The sequence below is a fragment of the Halichoerus grypus genome, chromosome 6 (assembly GCF_964656455.1).
Source record: "Halichoerus grypus chromosome 6, mHalGry1.hap1.1, whole genome shotgun sequence".
Taxonomy (NCBI): domain Eukaryota; kingdom Metazoa; phylum Chordata; class Mammalia; order Carnivora; family Phocidae; genus Halichoerus; species Halichoerus grypus.
Genome location: NC_135717.1, coordinates 172,079,070 through 172,099,725, shown reverse-complemented (window position 1 = coordinate 172,099,725; position 20,656 = coordinate 172,079,070). Strand labels below are relative to the sequence as shown.

The 20,656-nt window shown below is 54.8% G+C and overlaps 2 protein-coding genes across 8 annotated transcripts; one reads left to right on the top strand and one right to left on the bottom strand.

The window, feature by feature from the left end:
- LOC118539581 (small integral membrane protein 45) lies at nt 1-4,059 on the bottom strand. 2 transcript variants are annotated; one of them, XM_078076689.1, is made up of 2 exons: nt 3,740-4,059; nt 1-1,222 (listed from the first exon to the last, which is right to left on the bottom strand). In XM_078076689.1, exon 2 carries the CDS (start codon nt 1,206-1,208, stop codon nt 1,002-1,004), a length of 207 nt encoding a protein of 68 aa, XP_077932815.1. In that variant the 5' UTR covers nt 1,209-1,222; nt 3,740-4,059; the 3' UTR covers nt 1-1,001. The 2 variants fall into 2 exon arrangements, with proteins under 2 accessions (XP_077932815.1, XP_077932816.1); XM_078076690.1 differs by lacking the exon at nt 3,740-4,059 and adding an exon at nt 1,433-3,676.
- A 4,995-nt stretch (nt 4,060-9,054) lies between these two features.
- On the top strand, nt 9,055-20,447 carry CENPM (centromere protein M). 6 transcript variants are annotated; one of them, XM_036098284.2, is made up of 6 exons: nt 9,055-9,144; nt 10,222-10,301; nt 11,373-11,465; nt 14,185-14,264; nt 15,399-15,490; nt 19,669-20,447. In XM_036098284.2, the coding sequence occupies exons 2-6, from the start codon at nt 10,267-10,269 to the stop codon at nt 19,807-19,809; spliced, it is 441 nt and encodes a 146-aa protein (XP_035954177.1). In that variant the 5' UTR covers nt 9,055-9,144; nt 10,222-10,266; the 3' UTR covers nt 19,810-20,447. The 6 variants fall into 6 exon arrangements, with proteins under 6 accessions (XP_035954177.1, XP_035954174.1, XP_035954178.1 ...); XM_036098281.2 differs by lacking the exon at nt 9,055-9,144 and adding an exon at nt 9,528-9,672; XM_036098279.2 differs by lacking the exon at nt 9,055-9,144 and adding an exon at nt 9,913-10,088.
- Nucleotides 20,448-20,656: the final 209 nt, after the last annotated feature.

Genomic DNA, 20,656 nt, shown 5'->3' with positions numbered 1-20,656 from the left:
AATGGTCATGAAGTCTTTATTATTGCAAGAAACTAAGAGGGGAGCTCCAGAGGAGGAGAGTGAGACAGGCTGCCAGTCACACAGGAGGAGGGCTCCCTGGTGGGGCTAGGGGGGGTGGGAAGGGGGTGCTGGGGGTATACAGTACCTGAAGGTGCAGTACAGGGCAGGGAGGAACTGGAGGGCAGGGGCCTTGGGGAAGGGGAGAGATAGAAAAGTCTGGCAGACGGAGGGAGGTAGGAAGTGCTCCTGGTGGTCGCCGGGGCTACTCACAAGCTCGCCCTATCCCCACCACCTCCCACTCTGCCTCTCACACACAGACCTGCATCTCCCCCTCCCCACATGCTTCTCCTCTTCCCCCAGACACTCTCTCTCTCACACACACACATACACACACCCTCCTTCCTCTGTGGCCTTACCCCTCTGCCACCCCATCACACACTCTCATCAATGCCAAGCCTGAGTCCAGAGGGGTGGGGCGGGGCTGGACCAAGCAGACGCCCCTCCAAATAGGGCCTTTTCCTTGGGTCTGCTTTGAAGTCGGCCATGTGAAGCTGCAGGGTGGGTGCCTTGGGTGGCGGCGGCCGCTGAGCGTCACCAGGGATTCAGTGGGGAAGTGGGACTCTCTAGATTCAGGACAGGCAGGGGCAGCGGTGCCTGACTCCAGGTGAGGGGCAAGAGTGCTGGGCAGCACAAAGGCACTGGGGGTCAGTGGGGGATTAAGCCCAGAGCTGGGGAGGGCAGGTGTGGGGTGAACTGGCTTGATGTGGAAAGCAAGCCCTGGGCCAGCAGCAGTGACACCTTAAGGTACCCAGGTGCCCCATCTCAACAGGTGCAGCCAGGGTCCACCCCGAGCGCCCGGAAGCCTCTGCAGGGAGGGTCCAGGCAACAGAGGGATGGCCTGGAGGACCAGGGGTTGTCCTTTTTCTGCCCCAGGGTCTCCAAGCTGGGCGAAGCAGGGGAGGGCGCCCGGTGGCCGCCACCGGGCACCGTCGCGGGTCAGCTCAGACCTCTGGCCCTCCGAAGGCCAAGTTGTCGCGGACCATCAGAGTCTTGCGGAGGTCACGGTCCACCAGGGGGCGCTGCATGCGCCACTTGTGCGCCTCCTGCAGGCCAGGCTCGAAGTAGTAGATGCAGGCGCCGAAGCCCACCAGGATGAGCACGGAGATGACCAGGTAGACGGGCACGAACCAGTCCAGGAAGTGCGGCATCGCGGCGGCCTCAGCTGCCGAGACAGGGCGGTGAGTGCTGGCGGAGGCGCCCCTTGTCCCACCTGCCAGCCCGGAGGGACACGCGCGGGCTTCACAGAGCCACGAGGTCCGAGCATCACCTTACAGATGGGAAGGCTGAGGCCCAGGAGAGTGGCGTCCGCCCCCTGCCCCGGAGCGAGAACAGAGCTGCCCCCATCACAGGGACCCACCTAGCTCCTACTCACCCTTGAAGAAGGCAGCTTGTAGCTGAGGGCGGGACCTGGCTCAATCCCTGAGGCACAGGTGCCTCAGGCAAGTTGCCTAAACTCTCTGCTCTCAGCATCGTCGTCCCCTGTGAGGAAGGGGACGCGGACAGAGCCTAGTGGGGATTCAGAGCACTCAGTAAAGCTCAGCTGGGGCCATGCGTCCTCTGAGCCACCCCTCCCGGCCCTGACTGCGCAGTTGCAGATGCTGCCACTTGCCAGACCCTCACAGATGAGTGGGTCCCCAGCCACCCGCACATCCTGGCTGGGTGTGGCTTGGTGAAAGCGAGCTGAACAAACACCCATCCCCAGGGGATCGGGTTGGTGTCAACAGGGTCTGCACAGGCACCCGAAATTCAGGCCCATGCCCAATTTCATAATTATAACACTGTGAACACAAGCACCAGCCCAGAAAACTTGGGCCTCAGGCTTCCACATCTATAAAGTGGGCATGAAGATAGCACCTGGACCGCTGGGCTGTTGTGACCGTTAAATGGGTTAATTTATGGAAAATACTCAGAATTAGTGCCTGGCCCATAATCCATGCTACATAGTTCTTTGTTCTTACTCTCTGAGCCTCAGTTTCCTTATCTGTAAAATGGGGATAGAAGTAGGATCCATTTCTTAAGGTCACTGTGAATGTTTGACAAGATAAAGCCTAAAGAGCATTTAGCACCACGCTGCATGGCCCAGAACCAGCCCTTGTCTTACCTGTTGTTATTTCCAGCCAACCAGAGGCAGGAAAGCAGGAAAATGGAAGGTAACAGGTATAAGGTGCTTCACGAACGTTACATACACCCAGACCCCTTAGAATGGCCCAAAGTTACCCACAGCTGCACTCTGCCAACCTCTCCAGCCTCATCTCCCAGCCCATGTGCCGTCATATGGAACTGCTCATCAGTCACCTGTGTGTCCCTGGGGGTCCTACAATCTCCATCTTTCATAGGATGGAGATATCCTTTTCATTTTCATTTTCCCTGGGGTGTCCTTTGTACTGTGTTCATGGGGCAGGCTCCTAATCATCCTTCAAAAGCCAGATCACAGACCATCTCTTCCAGGAATGGGATAAAGTAGGACCCATTTAACCCACCCTCAAACCCTTCCTGAGGAGTAAAAAAGGGGGAAGGGTGAGGAGCCCCACCTCTGCTTGCCAGGCAGGGAGAGCCCTATTAAGATGTGTTCACAAATCACAAGGCCTATGGGGTAGGTGTTACTGTCTACATTTTACTGGGCCCAGATGGGTTCACTAACTTGCCCGGGGTTACCCAATTGGAAGGTGACTAAGAGCTGGGCCCCAAGCCCCCAGAGATGTCCTGAGGTTTGAGTCCTCCAGGGTGGGTAAAGACACCTGAGCAGAATGAAATGAGCAGAGGCCCACCTTGGCTTCTGGGGAAGGAAGAAAGGGGATGAATGGAACGACTCCAGGGCAAGCTAAAGAGAAGCCTTAGCTTCTCAGACCTCTGTCTCCAGACTCCAGCCCCTCTTGTCCTGCTACTTCCAGGTGGGTCTTCAAGGTGGGCTGTGACCCCCGGGGGGAGAGAGATGCTGCTTCACAGTCCCACATCCATCCCAATGCTTGCCCCTGCCCCCTCCAGTGTCCCCACTGGCCGCTCTGAAGCACGGACAGTGTCTCAAGGTGCCCTACTCATGGAAAAATAAAATGAAGAATGCTTAGCCATGCTCTCCTAACCATCTGCCTTTCTGGAGAGCCGAAGAAGAGAGTTCAAAATTGCTTTGGTGCAGCTGGGTTGAGGGGAAGTCAGGAAGAGGGGACCCCAAGCAGGAAGGCTGCTCCAAATGAACCTGACTGAGGCTAAAAGATTTGTGCCGCACCCCTGGCCGCAGGCAGGACCCCAGTCGCCTTGCAGCTTAAACATGAGAATGAGGGACTTGAGCAGAGCTGAAGCCACTCGGGCTGCAATGGTGTGGATCTATGGAGGACAGTTTAGAGTCCCCCAACCTCTCAGCCCTGTGAACAAAACCCCAGGCATTCCCCGGGCAGACTGAGGACCCCTAGACCTTCTCCTGGATTCTCAGGGGACGCCTAGCTGAAACAAATCACTCGCTGGCCTTCTGCGTGACCTCGGCCGCACCTCACCCCCTCTGGGTTTCAGGGTTCCCCATGCACTGTGACAAGGTGGGAGAGGGGCTTACCAGATGATCTATAAGGAATTTTCCAGCCCCATTCTAGCCAAAGGACAGTGTGAGGGTTGTAGGGCCCCGCTGCCTGCCTCCCAAACCACTGGCAGTCCTCGGTGCCCCCTCCCCACCGCATGCCCGCAGACCCACCTCATGCCCTGCAGATGCCTGTTCCGGGGGCTCTGTGCTGAGCGCACCACCTCAGCCTGAGCAGCTCAGCGTCGGCCTGCAGACTCAGTCGCAGCTGCTGTCCCCAAAGACACTGCCATCTGCAGCCGCCATGGGAGCTGGAGGCAGAGAAAGGGCGAGGCCAATGTCCCCCGTGGGAGACTGAGCCTCTCAGGCCCCGGGGCTCGGACTGACCAGGAGGGGGCAGTCCTGTGCTGGCAAGGCACACTGGTACCTCTCCCTGCCCATCCGAGACCCTTCCCTCTGCCCCCCACCCTCAGGATGGCGGGAGGCGGGACGTGTCTCAGCCAATCAGCAGACTGGCAGAGCAAGGGCTTTATCCTCCGTTGCCCTGGCAACCAGCCTTCTCTTCTGGATCCCTCGCACTGTGCACGTGGTACAGAAATGACAGTCAGGGCAGGGTTGGGAGAATTCGGGGAGGGACAGGAACCACCCAGCAGACTGCTGGGCCCCATGTTTGCTGAGCCTGGAGAGGAGGAGACCCCAGCTGAGATAAACGGAAGGGTTTGGAGGCTTGCCATTTGCAGGAAGGGAGAGATGAGGGTCCCCAGCAAGCGGATGAGGACACAGAAGTAGTGACTAGTAGAGCCAGGGAAAGTCATATGCTGTAGAGGAAAGAACCAAGACTGAGACTGAGACTCTGGACGCATTGGTCCAATGTAGACACTGCTTTCAGTGCTTTATTCATAGTATCATTTATCCGTCATCCAAGGTCACACAGCAAGAAAGTGACAATGCCAGAGTCAGAGTCCTAGGCTGGCCTTCAGGCCCCCACACAGGGGCTGCCTCTCCAGCTTCTGCCTCACCAGCCCCACGGTTCCCCTGGCTGGGATATAGGCTCAGATGGTTGGGACTCGCAGGCACTGAGCATCCCCACATCCCAGGCGTGGCCCCACACACCATTCTGTCCGTCCTCCAGCTGATTGATGTTGAGAGCCCATCTGGGGTTGAGGCAGCTACAGCTCAGAGAGGTGATGCTGCTTACCTTCTCCTTCCTCTAGGTCACCCAGCTCCTCAGTGACAAAGCCAGGGAGTGGGGGTGGGGTAAGGGGCCCACCTCCCAAGCCTGGGTCTTCCCTCCTGTGCTATAGACAGAGTGTCAGCAAAGTGCCACGCACCCAGTGTGCATTCTGTAAACATCAGTGGTGATTGTCTCAGAAGAGAGAGCAGCCCCAGAGGCCTATGGGGCAGGAAAGAGGCTTCGAGGAAACACGTCCCCAGGGAGTCCATTCCCAGAAACCTGAGGACGGGCAGGTGGGAAATGCCGTAGGGAGAGATGCCTTAAGGACCATGGGCCCCCCACCCCACAGAGACCCTGCCAGCTCTGGGACCATCTGGACCCCTGCAAGGGTGGTGAGTCCTCTCCAGCATATATAGGGCAAGGGGAGTGAGTTTGCATTCACAGGGGGATTTGTAATGAGACCGAGTACATATTTAGTAAAATACAAATCTTAAGTGATGAATGTTTACCTGTGTGTACAGCTGTGATCAATGTCTCAGAGATTTGCATCTCCCCGGACTGTTCCCTCCTGCCTGTTGCCAGTCAATACCCCCTTCCCAAAGGTACCCACTGATTTCTATCACCATAAATTAGGTTTTCCTGTATTTGCATTTAATGTAAATGGACTCATACAATATGTACTTCTGTGTCTGGCTTCTGTCACTCAACACAATGCTTTTGCTACTTAACCGATGTTGCTACGTTGATCAGTGTACCACAGCTGGTTTATCTGTTGACCACTGAAGGACATTTGGGGTGTTTCCAGTATGGGACTACTGGGAGCAAAGCTTCAACAGTCTGGAGTGGGAGGACAGAGAGGGGTTGGGGGAGGGGCACGGAGAAACTTTCGGGGATATTGGACATGTGCATTACATTGATTATGGTGGTGGCTTCCTAGGTGGACACGTTGACCAAAACTTATCAAACCATAGAATTTAACTATGTGTAGCTTATCCTATGTCAATTATACTTTGATACAGCTGTAAAAAAATATGATCAATGGCCTTTAGATATTGTTTTAGCCACATGATTCTTTATTCACACACATTTGGGAAGCTCAATATATAATAGAGGTAAAGCCTGAGCTGCTTCTGTTAAATAATGGGGTGGGGTTTCTGGACCCTACCCATGCAGCTTCCCCTTGTCCCTTACAGTATATCCCTGAGGCATCTCCCCAGAGCTCCACAGAAGCCAATTTGAAAAACACTATCCCAGAGGGTGTCTGATGGCCCTGCCCGGGTGTTCTTGATATAAGAATCTCCAGGCCTGGGTCTGGCCTTCCTGCCCATCCCCACTCTTCATCGCAGTATGGGTCCCACACACAGCTCTTTTCTATTGCACTGCCCAGGTGACCAGCACCAACTCACTTTCACTCCTAGGCCAACAGTCACCTCCCCGGCCAAGTGTAGCGGTGGCTCCCCAGGGACCCTTCATGCATCCGGGCTCCTGCTGCTCCCTGGGGTGGCTCTCACCAACTGTGCGGCTGTAGTTGTTGTAATCTGTCCATCTGCCACTGAGCAGGGATGGCATCTCTGGCCTGGCCCGAGGCAGGCACTCAGCATATGCTGATTGAATGGGTCTCAGCCCAGCCCCTTCTAGAAAGTGCTACCAGGGCCAGAGTCAGTCACCTCTGCAGCCTCCTCTCTCCCCACTTTCTCCTCACTCCATCTGTTTCAGCCCCTGGCCTCCTCACTGCTCCTCAGAAGCCTCGGGGATACTCCCCCTCAGGCTCTTAGCGTTTGCTGCTCCTTCTGCCTGAAACCTCTTCAAGATACTTAACTGGCTCCTCTCTCGCTGAATTCAGGCATCTGCTCAAACATCACCTGCTTACAGAGGCCTCCCCTGACCTAAAGTAGCTTCTTCCTGTCTGTCTCTATCCCCCAGGTCACCTTACTTTATGTTCAGAGTACTCATTACCGTCGGACTTTTGGGGAGTCCCCTCCACACCCCGGGCAGGAGGAATCCAAGCCCGTCTGTGCTGGGGCAAGAACTCCATGAAGCCATGTACTTCCAGCTCTTTCTAAGCAAGATATAGTTTGGTCCACAGTGAGAAGGATGTAGATTACACAGGGATCATGCCTCTGCTCTCCCCGACATCACAGCACGGAACACACTGTGTGGTCAGGATCTGGCTCCCCTACTCCAGAGTTGATATACAATGTCTGATTCATCTGTATTCTCAAGGTGGGACGAAGGGTCTGCCGTAGGAAATGATGAAAGAATCCCTGCTGAGAATTAATCAATGGATGTAAATCAATCCATTCATTCAACAAATAATTACCGAGCAACTACCATGGGCCAGGCACTTTTTAAAGGGCTGGACATACAAAATGACAAAGTCTCTGCTCTCCTGTGTCTTATGCTGTAGCTGGAGAGACAGACAATGAGCAAGTAATCATATAACTGTTGGGAGAAGCAATGGGCCATGGGCCCTGCACATCCCTGCGCGTTCCTGCTGGGAATGCCAGGAGAGCAAGGCCCTCAAAGCTCTCTACCCAGACTATTTCTCAGGGTTGTGTTTGCAGCAAGCAGCCTTGAGGGAGGAGGTGGCCTCTCCCCCCACCCCGACAAAGAACAGGTATGCCTACCACTCGCTATAAAAGCGATGAATCTCTGGGAGCCTGGGTGGCTCAGTTGTTGGGCGTCTGCCTTCGGCTCGGGTCATGATCCCAGGGTCCTGGGATCGAGTCCCATATCGGGCTCCCTGCTCAGCGGGAGGCCTGCTTCTCCCTCTCCCACTCTCCCTGCTTGTGTTCCCTCTCTCGCTGTCTCTCTCTCTGTTGAAAAATAAATAAAAATCTTAAAAAAAAAAAAAAAAAAGCGGTGAATCTCTAATCCCTGTGTTCCTCTTCTATACTGCCATCATGAGGTCTATAGGGCTCCATGGTGGGTCCTTTGCAGGGCTCGGGGGACATGGGGTACTGACACAAACACATGTGAAGCCCCTGCTACTGTTCTTACCATGAGTAATAGGAAACAAACTAGACAAAATCCTTTGTCTCTTACTCAGGAGTTTCATCCATGAAACAGTAACACACTATTACTAAACAATACTAAACAGTAACAGTTTATTAGTTTGTAAATATTGTACAATCTCAGAGGCTGTACAGTTCTTGACCACATGTGAAGTGGAGATTAGTACTGTTGAGAAAAATAGAGCAGAAAAAGGAAGACAAGGAGCATGGGGGAGACCTGATATTTTTTAAAGATAATGGAGGGGTTTTTTTGATAATTTATTATTATTATTTTTAAGTATACTCTACCCCCAAGGTGGAGCTTGAACTCGCAACCCCAGGTTCAAGAGTGGTATGCTCAACCAGCTGAGCCAGCCAGGCTCCCCAAGACTTGCTGTTTTAGATAGGATTGTTAAGAATTCTTAAGGCCCCTCTAAGAATTTTTTTAATTAAAAAATAAAAATTAGGGGCGCCTGGGTGGCTCAGTTGCTTAAGCGACTGCCTTCGGCTCAGGTCATGATCCTGGAGTCCCGGGATCGAGTCCCGCATCGGGCTCCCTGCTCAGCAGGGAGTCTGCTTCTCCCTCTGACCCTCCCCCCTCTCATGTGCTCTCTCTCTCTGTCAAATAAATAAATAAAATCTTTAAAAAAAAAAAAAATAAATAAATAAATAAAAATTAGGGGTGCCTGGGTGGCTCAGTCGGTTAAGCATCTGCCTTCAGCTCAGGTCATGATCTCAGGACCCTGGGATTGAGCCCCATGTCAGGCTCAGCTGAGAGTCTTCTTCTCCCTCTGCCTCTCCCCCTGCTCATGCTCTCTCTCTCTCAAATAATAAAATCTTAAAAATAAAAAAAATTAGGGGCACCTGGGTGGCTCAGTCGTTAAGCGTCTGCCTTCGGCTCAGGTCATGATCCCAGGTCCTGGGATGGAGCCCCACATCTGGCTCCCTGCTCGGCGGGAGGCCTGCTTCTCCCTCTCCCACTCCCCCTGCTTGTGTTCCCTCTCTCGCTGTGTCTCTCTTTGTCAAATAAAAAATAAATAAATAAATAAAATTTTAAAAATAAAAATTAATAAACATTTAAAATATTTTTTAAATAAAAAATAAAATTAATAGATAAAATTTTAAAAATAAAAAAAAATTTTTTTCTAAAAAAAGAAAGGACCCCCTGATAAGGTGGCGCTGGAGCAGAAACGTGGACAAAGTGAGAAAACAAGCCAAGTGACTATTTGGGAGAAGAGATTTTCAGCCACGGGGTACCATAGGGACAAGGCAGGAAGTAGGAGGATACTTGGAATATCTGAAGAACAGCCTAGTGGCCGTGTGACCAGAAGAGTGTAAGAGGGAGAAGAGCAGAAGAAGATGAGGTTGGGGAGATTGTCAGGGATCAGAACGCATAGAGCCACAAAGTCCATGTAAGGCATTTGCAATGTACTCTGAAGGGGGTGGGAACTGTCGGTGGGGTTTGATCAGGTTCTGTTTTATTTATTTATTTTTTGTTCTGTTTTAAAAAGGATGACTCTGGGTGGCTCCGTAGTTAAGCGTCTGCCTTGGGCTCAGGTCATGATCTCAGGGTCCTGTGATCGAGCCGCGCATGAAGCCCCACATCGGAGCCTGCTTCTCCCTCTCCCGCTCCCCCTGTTTGTGTTCCCGCTCTCGCTGTGTCTCTTTCTTTAAAAAGAAAAAAAAAGAGCCTGGGGCCAGAGCTGGAACTTCCCTCTCAAAAAAGGAGGTAGGGGTTCCTTTAAGAGGGCTCCACCCCGTCCCGCGAAGCCCCGCCCAGATTATGGTCACGTGGCTCTCGGTCGCTCACTTAAGGGCGGGCCTCTGAGCGGTTTGAAAGATCTGCGCGCGCTGCCGGAGTGGCGGTTCTGCCAGTGGCTGGGATGTCGGTGTTGCGGCCGCTGGACAAGCAGCCTGGCCTGAACACGGCCACCATCTTGGTAGGCGTCAGCTGCTCCGCTTCCCCCGCTCGCCTTCCTTCCTTGGCTGCGCCTCCGCTGCCCGCTCCTCTGCGCTCTCTCAGGTTCTGGAGCGCGCTTTTCAGGCCGGGGTGTGGTGGGCGGGAGAGCCACATTCTGAACCAATCGAAGTAGCCGCCCTCTGAGGCTGAAGGACGCCCCCACCAATAGGTGCGCGGCGGGCTCTTTCCCCGCTTGTGATTGGTGGGGCTGCTGGGCGGGGAGACTGGGCTGGGTCCCGGGAGGCTGAGTTCAGCGCGGGGCCGGTAATGTGCTTCCCGGGGTCGCTGGTGCGGCCGCCCGAGGGGGTGTACCGGGAGGTTAGAAGTCCTGTGCGGACAGGACCGGAGCGGCTGCAGCCTGGGCCCTCAACCCGTGCCTGGCGGAGCCCTCTCTGGGTAAAGGGCGCCCTGCGCGCGCGAGCGGGAATCCTGGGAGTCGCGCGCTGTTCGGTCTGTGGCCTGATCCCCAGGCCCTCCGGCGGGACTGCTGTGCCCAGACATCAGTAGGCCGCCTTCTCTCCCTGGGCAGCTGGTGGGCACGGAAGATGCTCTTCTGCAGCAGCTGGCCGACTCGATGCTCAAGGAGGACTGCGCCTCGGAGCTGAAGGTGTAAGTAGCCGAGGCTGGGAGTGTCCGATCGCTCTGCGGTGGCCTGAACTGTGGGCTGCCCAGGAGGGCGAGCGGAGGAGCTGCCAGACAGGCGGGCGCAGGTAGGGCCAGGCCCGCGAGGCGTGATCTGTCCCCAGATAAGGGATCCTCCATCACTGTCTGTCACACACTTCTGTTTTCCTGCAGCACTTGTCACCACAGGAAATGTCCTTGTTCACCTGTTTGTTTACTTGTTTCCGGTCTGCCACCCCCATGGACCCCCAGGTCAGCCCCTTGAGGTCAGGGACTTTGACTTTTTTCACTACTGAATCCCCGGTGGTTTGAGCAGTGCTTGGCACAGAGGAGTGTTCAGATACCCCCCAGATACTTTTTAGTCAAGAAAAGTTGACTAAAGAAGTAGTATTCTGTTTTTCTTTTTCTACCTGATGGAGAGTAGAAACAGCTGCTGGTGGGAATCAGGTGACTGGATTTATGTGGGTGTCATTCTCCCTGATAGATAAGCTCCAGAGGCTCATGTTGAAGGAGAAGGATCCCAGTCTACAGGGTGTTCCTCCATGGGAATCAGAAATACCCCTCACTACGAGAATAAACCCCGTTACAGCATTTGAAAGACTCTGATGAGGGAACAAGTTCAGGGGAGTGATGAGGGTGACTTACCCAAGGTCACATAGCTGATAATTGGCAGACCTGAGATTTGAGCCCACTTCCATCACCCTCCAAAGGGGTTCAGTCTTAACCCCTAATCTTAACCCACAGTCTAACACCCCTCTTCTGAGCCTGATCTCCCTCCCAGCATGCAGTGTAGCTGGCTGGCCCCATGCCATCTTATATCCCGAACTCCCTCTTGCCAAGGTGGTTCCCAAACGGAGCTCCTTTCTGGCAGAAGGAGTCAGTCTAGATAGGACCAGCTCTGCCCTGTCCCTATGCTCACCTGAGGAGTCTAGCCCACAAGAGCCTCCGGGGAATAGGTGGGGAGCCCTTGACAGCCTCGTACCCCATGGAGGGCAGCATGTGAAAGTTCACTGTGATGTGGGTATGTATATCTTTATCCTGCAATTTCTCATTTTTCAGCCACCTGGCAAGGTCCCTCCCCCTGCCCTCCAATGTGAATCGGCCCCGAATTGACCTGATCGTGTTCGTGGTCAACCTTCACAGCAAGTACAGGTGAGAGCCAGAGATTAGGGGCTGTCAGGGCTCAGCTAGACCTGGCTTAGGGGTGCACGGGGATGGTGACCTCACTTGTGATGGAAGGAGAGGACACAGGGAGAGGCTGCCTGGGGTTAGCACAGAGGGTGAGGATGGGGCAAGTGCATGATATATTTTTTTAAAGATTTTATTTATTTATTTGACAGAGAGGGACACAGTGAGAGAAGGAACACAAGCAGGGGGAGTGGGAGAGGGAGAAGCAGGCTTCCAGCTGAGCAGGGAGCCCGATGCAGGGCTCGATCCCAGGACCCTGGGATCATGACCTGAGCCAAAGGCAGACACTTAATGACTGAGCCACCCAGGCGCCCCACAAGTGCATGATATTTTAAAGACACTGATAAAGGGGCACCTGGGTGGCTCAGTCGGTTAAAGCGTCAGACTTGATTTTGGCTCAGGTCATATCTCAGGGTCCTGGGATTGAGCTCCACGTCAAGCTCCACACTCAGCACGGAATCTGCTTGAGATTCTCTCCCCTTCTCCCTCTGTTCCTCCCCGCTATGTGCTTGCTGTCTCTCAAATAAATAAATTTTAAAAAATAAAAAATAAAGACACTAATTAACTCCAGCAGTGGCATCAGTCAATTATCTAAAGCTTTCTGCAGCCTTCTCTGTATCCCTGATGGCAGGCCCAGACATGAATGAAGCAGACCCCTGTCCCCAAGGTGTTCCCAACCCACTGGGAGAGGAAGCTAGAGTCCTGAACAGATGAGTACAGTATCTGGCATAGGTACCATAAAAGAAGAATACGTTGGGCTATGAGAGCCCCAACAAGACCTCTGACTCTCAGGACTTGGGGCAGGGTAGACTTTCTGCTGGAGGTGACCAGGTCAAGCTAGCCTGGTAAAAATGGGAGTCAGTAGAAGGTTCCAGATGAAGAAGGTTAATGTAACAGGCAGGAGGAGTATAATGTGTGTGCAGGACTGTGAAGGCCGGTCCAGGCTCAGGAGCCCAGTGCAATGTGGGGCTTTAGCCAGAGGAAGAATGAGTGGTGGTGATGTTGGGGGCCCGGCCTGGCCTCCCTGGGGTGCTGGCTGCCCTGGGGGACAGGACTGCAGCCAACCTGGGGAGTACGGAGGAAGGTCTGCTCTCTCCCTCTTGGGGGATGGCTGACTGAGGTTGGGCAGGGTGCAGCATCCAGCACAGAAACCAAGGCACACACCCAGTCATGTGGGGGTTAAGGGAAGGCTGGTGGAAACACCTAGAACCAGGGACATAGAGCTACCAGACACACCCAGCAGGAGGATCAAATCCAGACCTGCTGCCCAGCCAGCTGGAACAGGTGGGCAGTGACTGGAGCCCATGGTGGGGCAGAGAAAGGCCTGAGATCTGCCGTGATGGCCAGAGGTCCTAACTCAGCAGATCTGTTGCTCTTTGGGTGAGACCTCTCTGTTCAAAAGGGACGCTGACTGGTCTCTGGGGAGATTCTGCTCCTCAGTCATACTTAGGGGCAGAGAGCCGTCCTTACCGTTCGTCTCAGGCCTTGCTCGTTCAGCTGAAACCTTGGCTTGGTTCACCTGACCAAGCTGGCGTTTTGGCCAGGAGACAACAGATTTCATCGCTCCTTGGACACCAGTGAATGAAACCCTTGACCCAGAAGGTCAAAGTGCCCTTTTCCTAGAGGAAAAGACTGTTTTCATATACTTGATATGACTGTAAATACTGTCACCTTATTGGAAAGCAATTTTGTGATATCTAGGTACTTTTTTTTTTTTTTTAGAGAGAGAGAGCGTGCGTGCACATGCACAAGTGGGGGTGGGCAGAGGCAGAAGGAGAGGGAGAATCTCAAGCCCCAACATGGGGCTCTATCTCAGGACCCTGAGATCATGACCTGAGCCGAAACCAGGAGTCAAGAGTCAGACGCTCAACTGACTGAGCCACCCAGGTGCCCCTACCTAGGTACATTTTAGAAAGACACATATTGTGACCCAGCCATTCTGCATCTGGCATCTTTCCTACAGAAACATTTGCCCACATGTGTGAGAATACAAGGAAAAGAATGTTCATGCGGCATTCTTTGTAATGGTGAAAAATTGGAGACCGTGTAAGTGTCCATCACTTAGAAAATAGATCGTGATACCAGGTGATCATTCCAAAGAATGTAACAGGTCGAACCCAACCAAACCCAACTACATGCTTATACATATCACTGCCTGTATTTGCATATGAGAAATTCATATGCATATGCAAATGGCATTATACCCCAAACGGTGGGCAGCAGTAACCTCCAGGATATTGAGACGGAAGGTTGATGCTGAAGAGGGAGACTTTTTACTGAATGCCTCCATATTTACTGTTGGATTGTTCTACTGGCTTGAGTCACTTTGTAATTAAAAGTCCTTGAACAAAATGAAAAGAGCAAAAATACTCCCCTAGTGGTGTTTCCTCTTTTTTTTTTTTAAATGTTTTATTTATTTATTCATGAGAGTCAGAGAGAGAGAGAGAGAGAGAGAGCAGAGGGAGAAGCAGGCTTCCCGCCTAGCAGGGAACCCGATGCGGGACTCGATCCCAGAACCCTGGGATCATGACCTGAGCCGAAGGCAGACGCTTAACCATCTGAGCCACCCAGGCGCCCCGTGGTGTTTCCTCTTACATCTCCTTCCCCGGCCTCTCTGGGATGAGGGAGGCCTTCTGCCTTCTCGGTGGTAAGGTCTGCCCTCTGGTTTGTCCTCTCGCACCAGCCTCCGGAACGTAGAGGAGTCGCTGCACCACGTGGACGCCACCTTCTTCCTGGGGAAGGTGGGCTTCCTCATCACGGGCGGTAAGTGCATCCCCGCTCGGCCCCCGCCACGGGTGCCGTGTGCCTGGCACTGTGTAGACTCCTCACTGAGGCCGCCCCGGGGGGACGGAAAGAATGTGAGCTTCAGGATCTGACCTGTTGGCCGTCTCTCCGAAAGCAGATCTGAGCAGATCATTCTGCTGAGAGTTGCGGAGAGTTACCCGGTGACTCCTTGTGGCTTTCAGAGTAAAATCCCAACTCCTGTGAAGACACGATTTCGGCCTTCCACCTTCCTGTCTGGGCTTGTCTCCTGTCACTCTCCCGTTCTTTGGTTCGGCTTATAGTTCTCTGAACAAGTCCTGCCGTTCCGGAGACTTTGTCGTATTTAACAGCAGAAATAACAGTAGCTCGCCTTTCCTGAGCACTCACTGTATACCAGACATTGTTCCAAAAGTGCTTCGTTTCTGTATCACTTCATCTTCACTACGTACAACCCTTTGAGGCACATACTGTTAGGTTGTGTAGCTGAGGAAACTACCCGTGTGGTTAAGTAACCTGCCCGAGGCCCACCGCTAAAAGTGGTGGAGCCAATATTCATACCTCCGGAGTCCAGGCCCTTAATGATTACATCCTACAGCTTCTCTTGAATGCTCTTCTCTTTGCCTAGCTAACCCCTATTTCCCGTCTCGTGGGGGACACCTCCCTGACCAGCCCTGCAGTCCGGGCCCCAAGGAGTCCATCCCATAGACTCCCCACCCTTCCTCCTACACGGGTGGTGTGTCTGAGCTCTCTGCCCCCACCCAGCTGAACCGTGAACTCCTGAAGGGGGGAGGGCCTGGCACAGATTATTCTCAATAAGCATTGATGAATAAGGAATGCCAGGTCATTCTTATAGATTAATTAATTGAATCTCTATAGTGCTGGGGGCCGTTCCCATCCTCATCCCATCCTCAACACGAGATGAGGAAACTCGTGTTTTTATATAGCACTCTATCCGGGGCCTTCCAGCTTTATGTTCTAATTTGATGGAAAGCAGGTTGAACAGGATGGTCACCCCACTGACCAGTAAGCAACTGAGGCCCCGAGAGGGGTAGTGAATGAGTTTTCCCAGTGTTCCCTGGCTCACAGCTGCGAAGGCAGACATTCCAGCCCGTGGCCCTCCCGGTTTCTCCGCAGCTGGGCGGGAGGGCCACTGCAGCATTCACCGGAACACCGTCGTGAGGCTGGCCCGCACCTACCGGAGCCCTCTGCTCTTCTGTGACCTGGAGGTGAGGACACGGATCGCGTGGGCACAGGGAAGGGCCGTCAGCACGCCGTGGGTGTGTCGAGAACGCTTCTCGGAGGGTCGTCGCGTGCCCGAGCAAGGGGGTCCTGATGTGAAGACACAAGATCGTGATTGGAACCCTGGCTTGTCTGCTCACTGGCTGTACCTTGGGTGCGGCAGTCACCCTAAGCGTCGGGGTGCACAGATGTAAAGCAGGGCGATGATATGCGTTCAGCCCGAGCACCTCTTAGATGCCGGGTGCTAGGGCTTGTGCCTTGCTTTTTCTTTTGCTTTGTTTTCTCTCATAACTAAGTCTTGTGTGTGTATGGGTGGGTCCTCGTTAATATCGCACTCTCCTGCTGGGCTGGAAGTGCTGTGACGCCAGGCATCTTGTCTGTTTCATTAACCAGGGCTGCTCATGTCCTCCCGCCGTCAGAATGCCCACTGTCCCCCTTATGCCCCTGGACTGCAGGCCTGGTCCAGTCCCAGCCTGGGGCACGGCATCCGGCAGGCAGCAGGGATGGCGGGGGAGTGGGTGGGTAGAGGGTTGGAGGGATGTGTATGGTGTCGGTTCTGCCCCAACTCGCTTCTGTTGGCGTTTCTCAGTGGCGATCCTAATTATGAGCACAGCAGAGCAGATTTCTATTTTGCTGATACATTTTGCTCTTCAGCTTCTCTTTCTGCAGTATGAATCCTGACTTTTTGCTAAAAGTGCCCAGCAGCTGCTTCCTCTGGGTGGTCTTCAGAGGGCTCCCAGGGCCTGGGCCGCCCCACACACGTACCAGACCTGCTCAGTTAGTTTTGGGGTCTATTTATTGGGTTTGAGGTTCATTTCTGCTCTGTTCTGGGTCTTGCATCTGTTCCCAAAGGCCAAGTGATGTCATGCAGAGAGAGCTGAGTCAGCACCCTGTCCGTTATCACCACCCAGACCTGGGGTTCTTAGTCATGGGTCTGTGGACACCTCTGGACTGAGGGTAGAATTCGGGGGATCTGTGAATTTGTACAAGAGGAAAATACTTCTTTCTTTCCCACTAAACTCTATGTGAAATTTAGCATTATGAATAAAGGCAAGAGATGTCGGTAGTACTGGCAGGGGCTAGGGCTGTTTTACCAGCAGAAATGGCAGATGTTTCCATCTCGTAAGGGGATGGGCAGCTCTCCTTATTCAGTGCATCAATAAAGATGCACACCCTACTCTGTCACGAACTCGTTTTTCGTATTTGATGACTATTTTAGTCAGCACTCTGATGTCAGATAGGACACTGAGGCCTGGGGCACGCCCGAATTGCCTTCCCGTCCAGGCTTTTCTCACCACGTACCCCAGAAACCCAAGACCTGCTTGCTCAGTCACGCAGCTAGTAAGTTAGCGGCACAGCCCGCGGGTTTGCAAACGGCTGTCCCCTGCCCTTCCTAGTCTGCTGACTGTGTAGCTCTGAACAAGTCGCTTCCCCTACATGCAGCCTTCATCTCCTTATCTCCAAAGGGGAATCCTAATCTTTGCTCCACAGCTCAGGTACCTCAAACCTTCGGTGGTTCCTGCTGCGGTGCCCCCCACTTGGCCCCGTGTGGTGCAGTCCTCCTTGTGGCCAGTAGGTGGCAGGCCACACCAGGTCCTGGGGTCCCGGGAGCCTGAGCGCCCAGGAAAAGGCCTGTGGCCCCGTCTGTTTGCAGGCAGCAGCTGGCCTGCCCTCGGAAGAAGCACCCGGCGTTTGGACAGTCATCACTCCTCGTCCCTGTGCTGTCCTTTGCAGGGCACACTCCACATACCTGAGTTTGAGCCTCGCTGTATTTTAAAGCCTTGCGGGGCAGGAATTTTCAGCCCCCTTTTACACATGAAGAAACACATTCGAGAAGCTGGGGGATTGGCGCGGTGACTGTATTTCCGAGCGCCGCTGATAGGGCCCTGTGCCGTTCCCTGAGCACACAAATGAGCCAGGCATTGCGCCCGCCCCCTCGGAATCGGGTGAGCTAGGCCAGCAGGTGCGGCGTGCCACAGCAGAAGGACTTGCGGAGACCTGGAAGCCTGGTGGTGGGATGAAGTCATTCCTGCAGGTGACGGGAGCAGCCTGATGTGCTCAGACTTGGGCTTGGGGCCACATCTCCGGATGGGAGGAGGCCCGGCCAGGGACGAGGCTTGGGGGTCGAGGCTGCTGCAGGAGGCTGGCCGGGGAGCCTGGGTGCGAGCAGCAACAGCCGGCTCGGAGGTATATTTCGGGGGGCAAAGCCACAGAACTCAGAGGGAGAGGATTTCGGCAACAAAGACTTCTTAGGTCCAGTGTGCCAAGCGCTGTTTAGGCACGAGGGACGCAGCATAGAACAAAAGAGTGAAAGAAGAAGAAAAAATCCCAGCTCTGTTGTCGTGGAGGGAACAAAGTAAAGAAGTCAAGAGTGCGACGTGTTAGAAAGTGAGGATGTGGTGGGTCAGGTGGTAAAGCGGTTACAGTTTAGCGGGCTTGACGGCAGTGACCATTAATGAGACCTTGGAAGACCTGAAGACGGGAGGAGGGCAGGCCCTGGAAGGAGCACATGAGGCCGGAGGAACAGCAAGTGCCAAGGCCTGTCGTGCGGGGCCTGCCTGGTGTGTCCAGGGTCCCCTGGGGAGGCCTCGGCCCGAGCGCAGCAAACACAGGGCAGAGTAGTGGTGGATGCACCAGTCACCGCGTCGCCAGAGCAGGGGGGCCTTGTGGGCCTCAGTGAGGGCGGTGGCTTTTGGCTGAGTAAACCGGGAGCCACAGGGAGGGTGCGGGGGCAGGGAGGGATGCGGCCTGACCTGGGCTTTATTTATTTTTCTTTTCTATTTATGTGATGCGGGTCTAAATGGATCCCTCCAGCTGTTGGGAGGAGAGTATGTAGAAGGGAAGCGGGGGCAGAAATGGGGAAATGGGGGGGGCTGTTTCTGGAAGAGTTAGAAGTGGCCTGGGCTCCGTGATCAGAGAAGAGGGAGGCAGGACCGTCTGCAGTACTGGGGCTTTTCCAGGGTGGAGCCCACGGACTGTGCAGGTGGCCTGGCTGTGAGACATGGGAGAAGGGAGACTCAGGATGGCCCTGGAGTTTTCAGCTGAGCCGCTGTTAGGATGGAGCTGCCTTTGGCTGAGATGGGGCGACTGCAGGGGGGACGGGTTGGGAGGACCCTCAGGGACTCCACTGGGGACATGCTAATAAGATCAGGGTGTCTCGGGTAGGGAGCCGCACATGTGCGTCTGATGTTCAGAGGGAGGGTCTGGAGATGTAATTTGGGCATCGTAGGCAGTGAGATGGTTTTAGATCACGGAACTGGATGAGGTCTCCAGGGAGTGTGTGGGGAGAAGCCCTGCAAAGGCCAAGGCTGTGGGCGGGGGCAGCACTTAGAACTTAGATGTGTGACAGGAGGGAGCAGCCTGTGAGGCGGGAGGAAGGGGGGGTGTGGCCTCCCGGGGGGGGGGGGGGGGGCAGGTGGGAAGCATTCTGGAGAGGGGGGGCGCTGTGGCAGACCAGGGTCTGCTGAGAGGAGACTCGGTGAGAATGACAGCCACCTCTGGATTTGGAATAGTTAAGGTGACTGGTCGGACGGTGAGGCCCACTTCCTCAGTTAGAGGGGGAGCAAGGGGAGCACGAGACGCTCCTAAGGCGGCTGTTGGCAGAGAAGGGCAACGGAGCATCCTTGTCCTTCACCAGGCACCGAGGTGGCGCCAGGCCCGGGGTCAGAGTTGCCCGCCCTACCTGACCCCACCCCACGGCGCCTCTGGGTCCCTGCCTTCGAAAGCCCTGATAAAGGAACTCTGTTGATGGCACCTCCCTGTCCCCATGAGGGCCACTCTGGGTCCACTCCTCTTTTCCACGCCTGGGAGTGTGTTCCTCGCTCCCAGGTAAGGAGCCTTTGGAGCTTCTGCCTCTTGGGCGTCGGTTGGAACTAGCTCTGGTTCAGATCCCAGCTGGGCGGCCAAGAGACGCTTCGCCTACTTCACCAGCCCCGCTTGCTAAGCTTTGTTTCCTCTGGAGGAGGGGCTGTCGCCTGTGGTGTCCCTGGAGGGCGTCTGAAGGCTCTGTAAGTCGGAGCAGTTGGAAGCTGCTGGGTGAGGAGTGCTGCGGACAGGGGCCTGGCCGTGATGGGCAGTGATGTCCGAACCCGGCCCCCCTTTGGCAGCCTGTGCAGCTGCTCTGGCCCGATTCGCCTCACCCCTGTCCTCCGCTCTCCCTCTGCAGGTGGAAGGCTTTCGAGCCACGGTGGCCCAGCGCCTGGTGCGCATGCTGCAGATCTGCGCGGGCCATGTGCCTGGTGTCTCAGCCCTGAACCTGCTGTCCCTGCTGAGGAGCTCTGAGAACCCCGCCCTGGAGGACGTGTGAGAGCCGCCGGCCCCCCGAGCTGGCCCTCCCCATGGCCTGGTGCCTGGCGCGGGGGACTTCCGCTGTTGCCTGCCGGGCTCTGGGTCAGCGGTCGGTTCCCCGCACGGCCCAGCCTCGGAGCCCTGCTGGTGGGAATGCAGCCCCCTCCCCGCCATGCTCTTCATCCACCTGCCGGGCTCCCTCTCCACCTCAGGCTTCGCTTGAACAAAGCGTCCATGGCTCCAAAATAAGTCTGAAAACCCCTGGTCTCCTGCACCACCTTGACTGTGCAGATGAGGACACTGACTTCGGACAGTTAGGGTCGGGCAGGGGAGCTTGGACTCTGCGACCCAATCTGACCCCACATCCTAGCCTTGCCATCCTTACAGAGCCTGCTGTGGCCTCATAGAGCCTCAGTTTCCCAGGTGTGTAATGGAGATCGTTCTAGTGTCCTTGCTGCATTGCAAGGACCGAATGAAATGACAAGCCCGCAGCTGTATTTCTCCCTGCACTTGTATTCCGTGTATCCCGTGATCCTTTGCAGTAAGACCTTGCCCGGTACCAGCTAAGCGCTCAGTGAACGGTAACTCGTGTGAAATCCCACGGAGCTAGGTTCAAAAGCTGGTGCAAACCCAGGAATTACACTGTTTATGAATTGATACGTTTGTGGGAATTATGTGAGAGGCTGTCTGGAGGGCTGGCTCCCGGCTTGGCGGCCAGGGCTTGCGCCGTGACTGTGGCTCCCCGTCTCCTCTGGGTCTGATGAGGATTTGCAGAAGTGCCAGGGTTGGAGTCCAGGAATCTGGTCAGCCAGCTGGGCACACGGGGGCTGGTGGATGGGACCTCAGGAGGAGAGCCGGGCCTGGGC

What these genes read in the sequence shown, in the direction of transcription:
- LOC118539581 (XM_078076689.1), bottom strand. Translation starts at nt 1,208, where the DNA reads ATGCCGCACTTCCTGGACTGGTTCGTGCCCGTCTACCTGGTCATCTCC.
- CENPM (XM_036098279.2), top strand. Translation starts at nt 9,960, where the DNA reads ATGTGCTTCCCGGGGTCGCTGGTGCGGCCGCCCGAGGGGGTGTACCGG. An exon ending in CCTGGCGGAGCCCTCTCTGG is followed by an intron (nt 10,089 to 10,221) that starts GTAAAGGGCGCC and finishes CTCCCTGGGCAG; the next exon opens with CTGGTGGGCACGGAAGATGC. An exon ending in GGGCTTCCTCATCACGGGCG is followed by an intron (nt 14,265 to 15,398) that starts GTAAGTGCATCC and finishes GTTTCTCCGCAG; the next exon opens with CTGGGCGGGAGGGCCACTGC.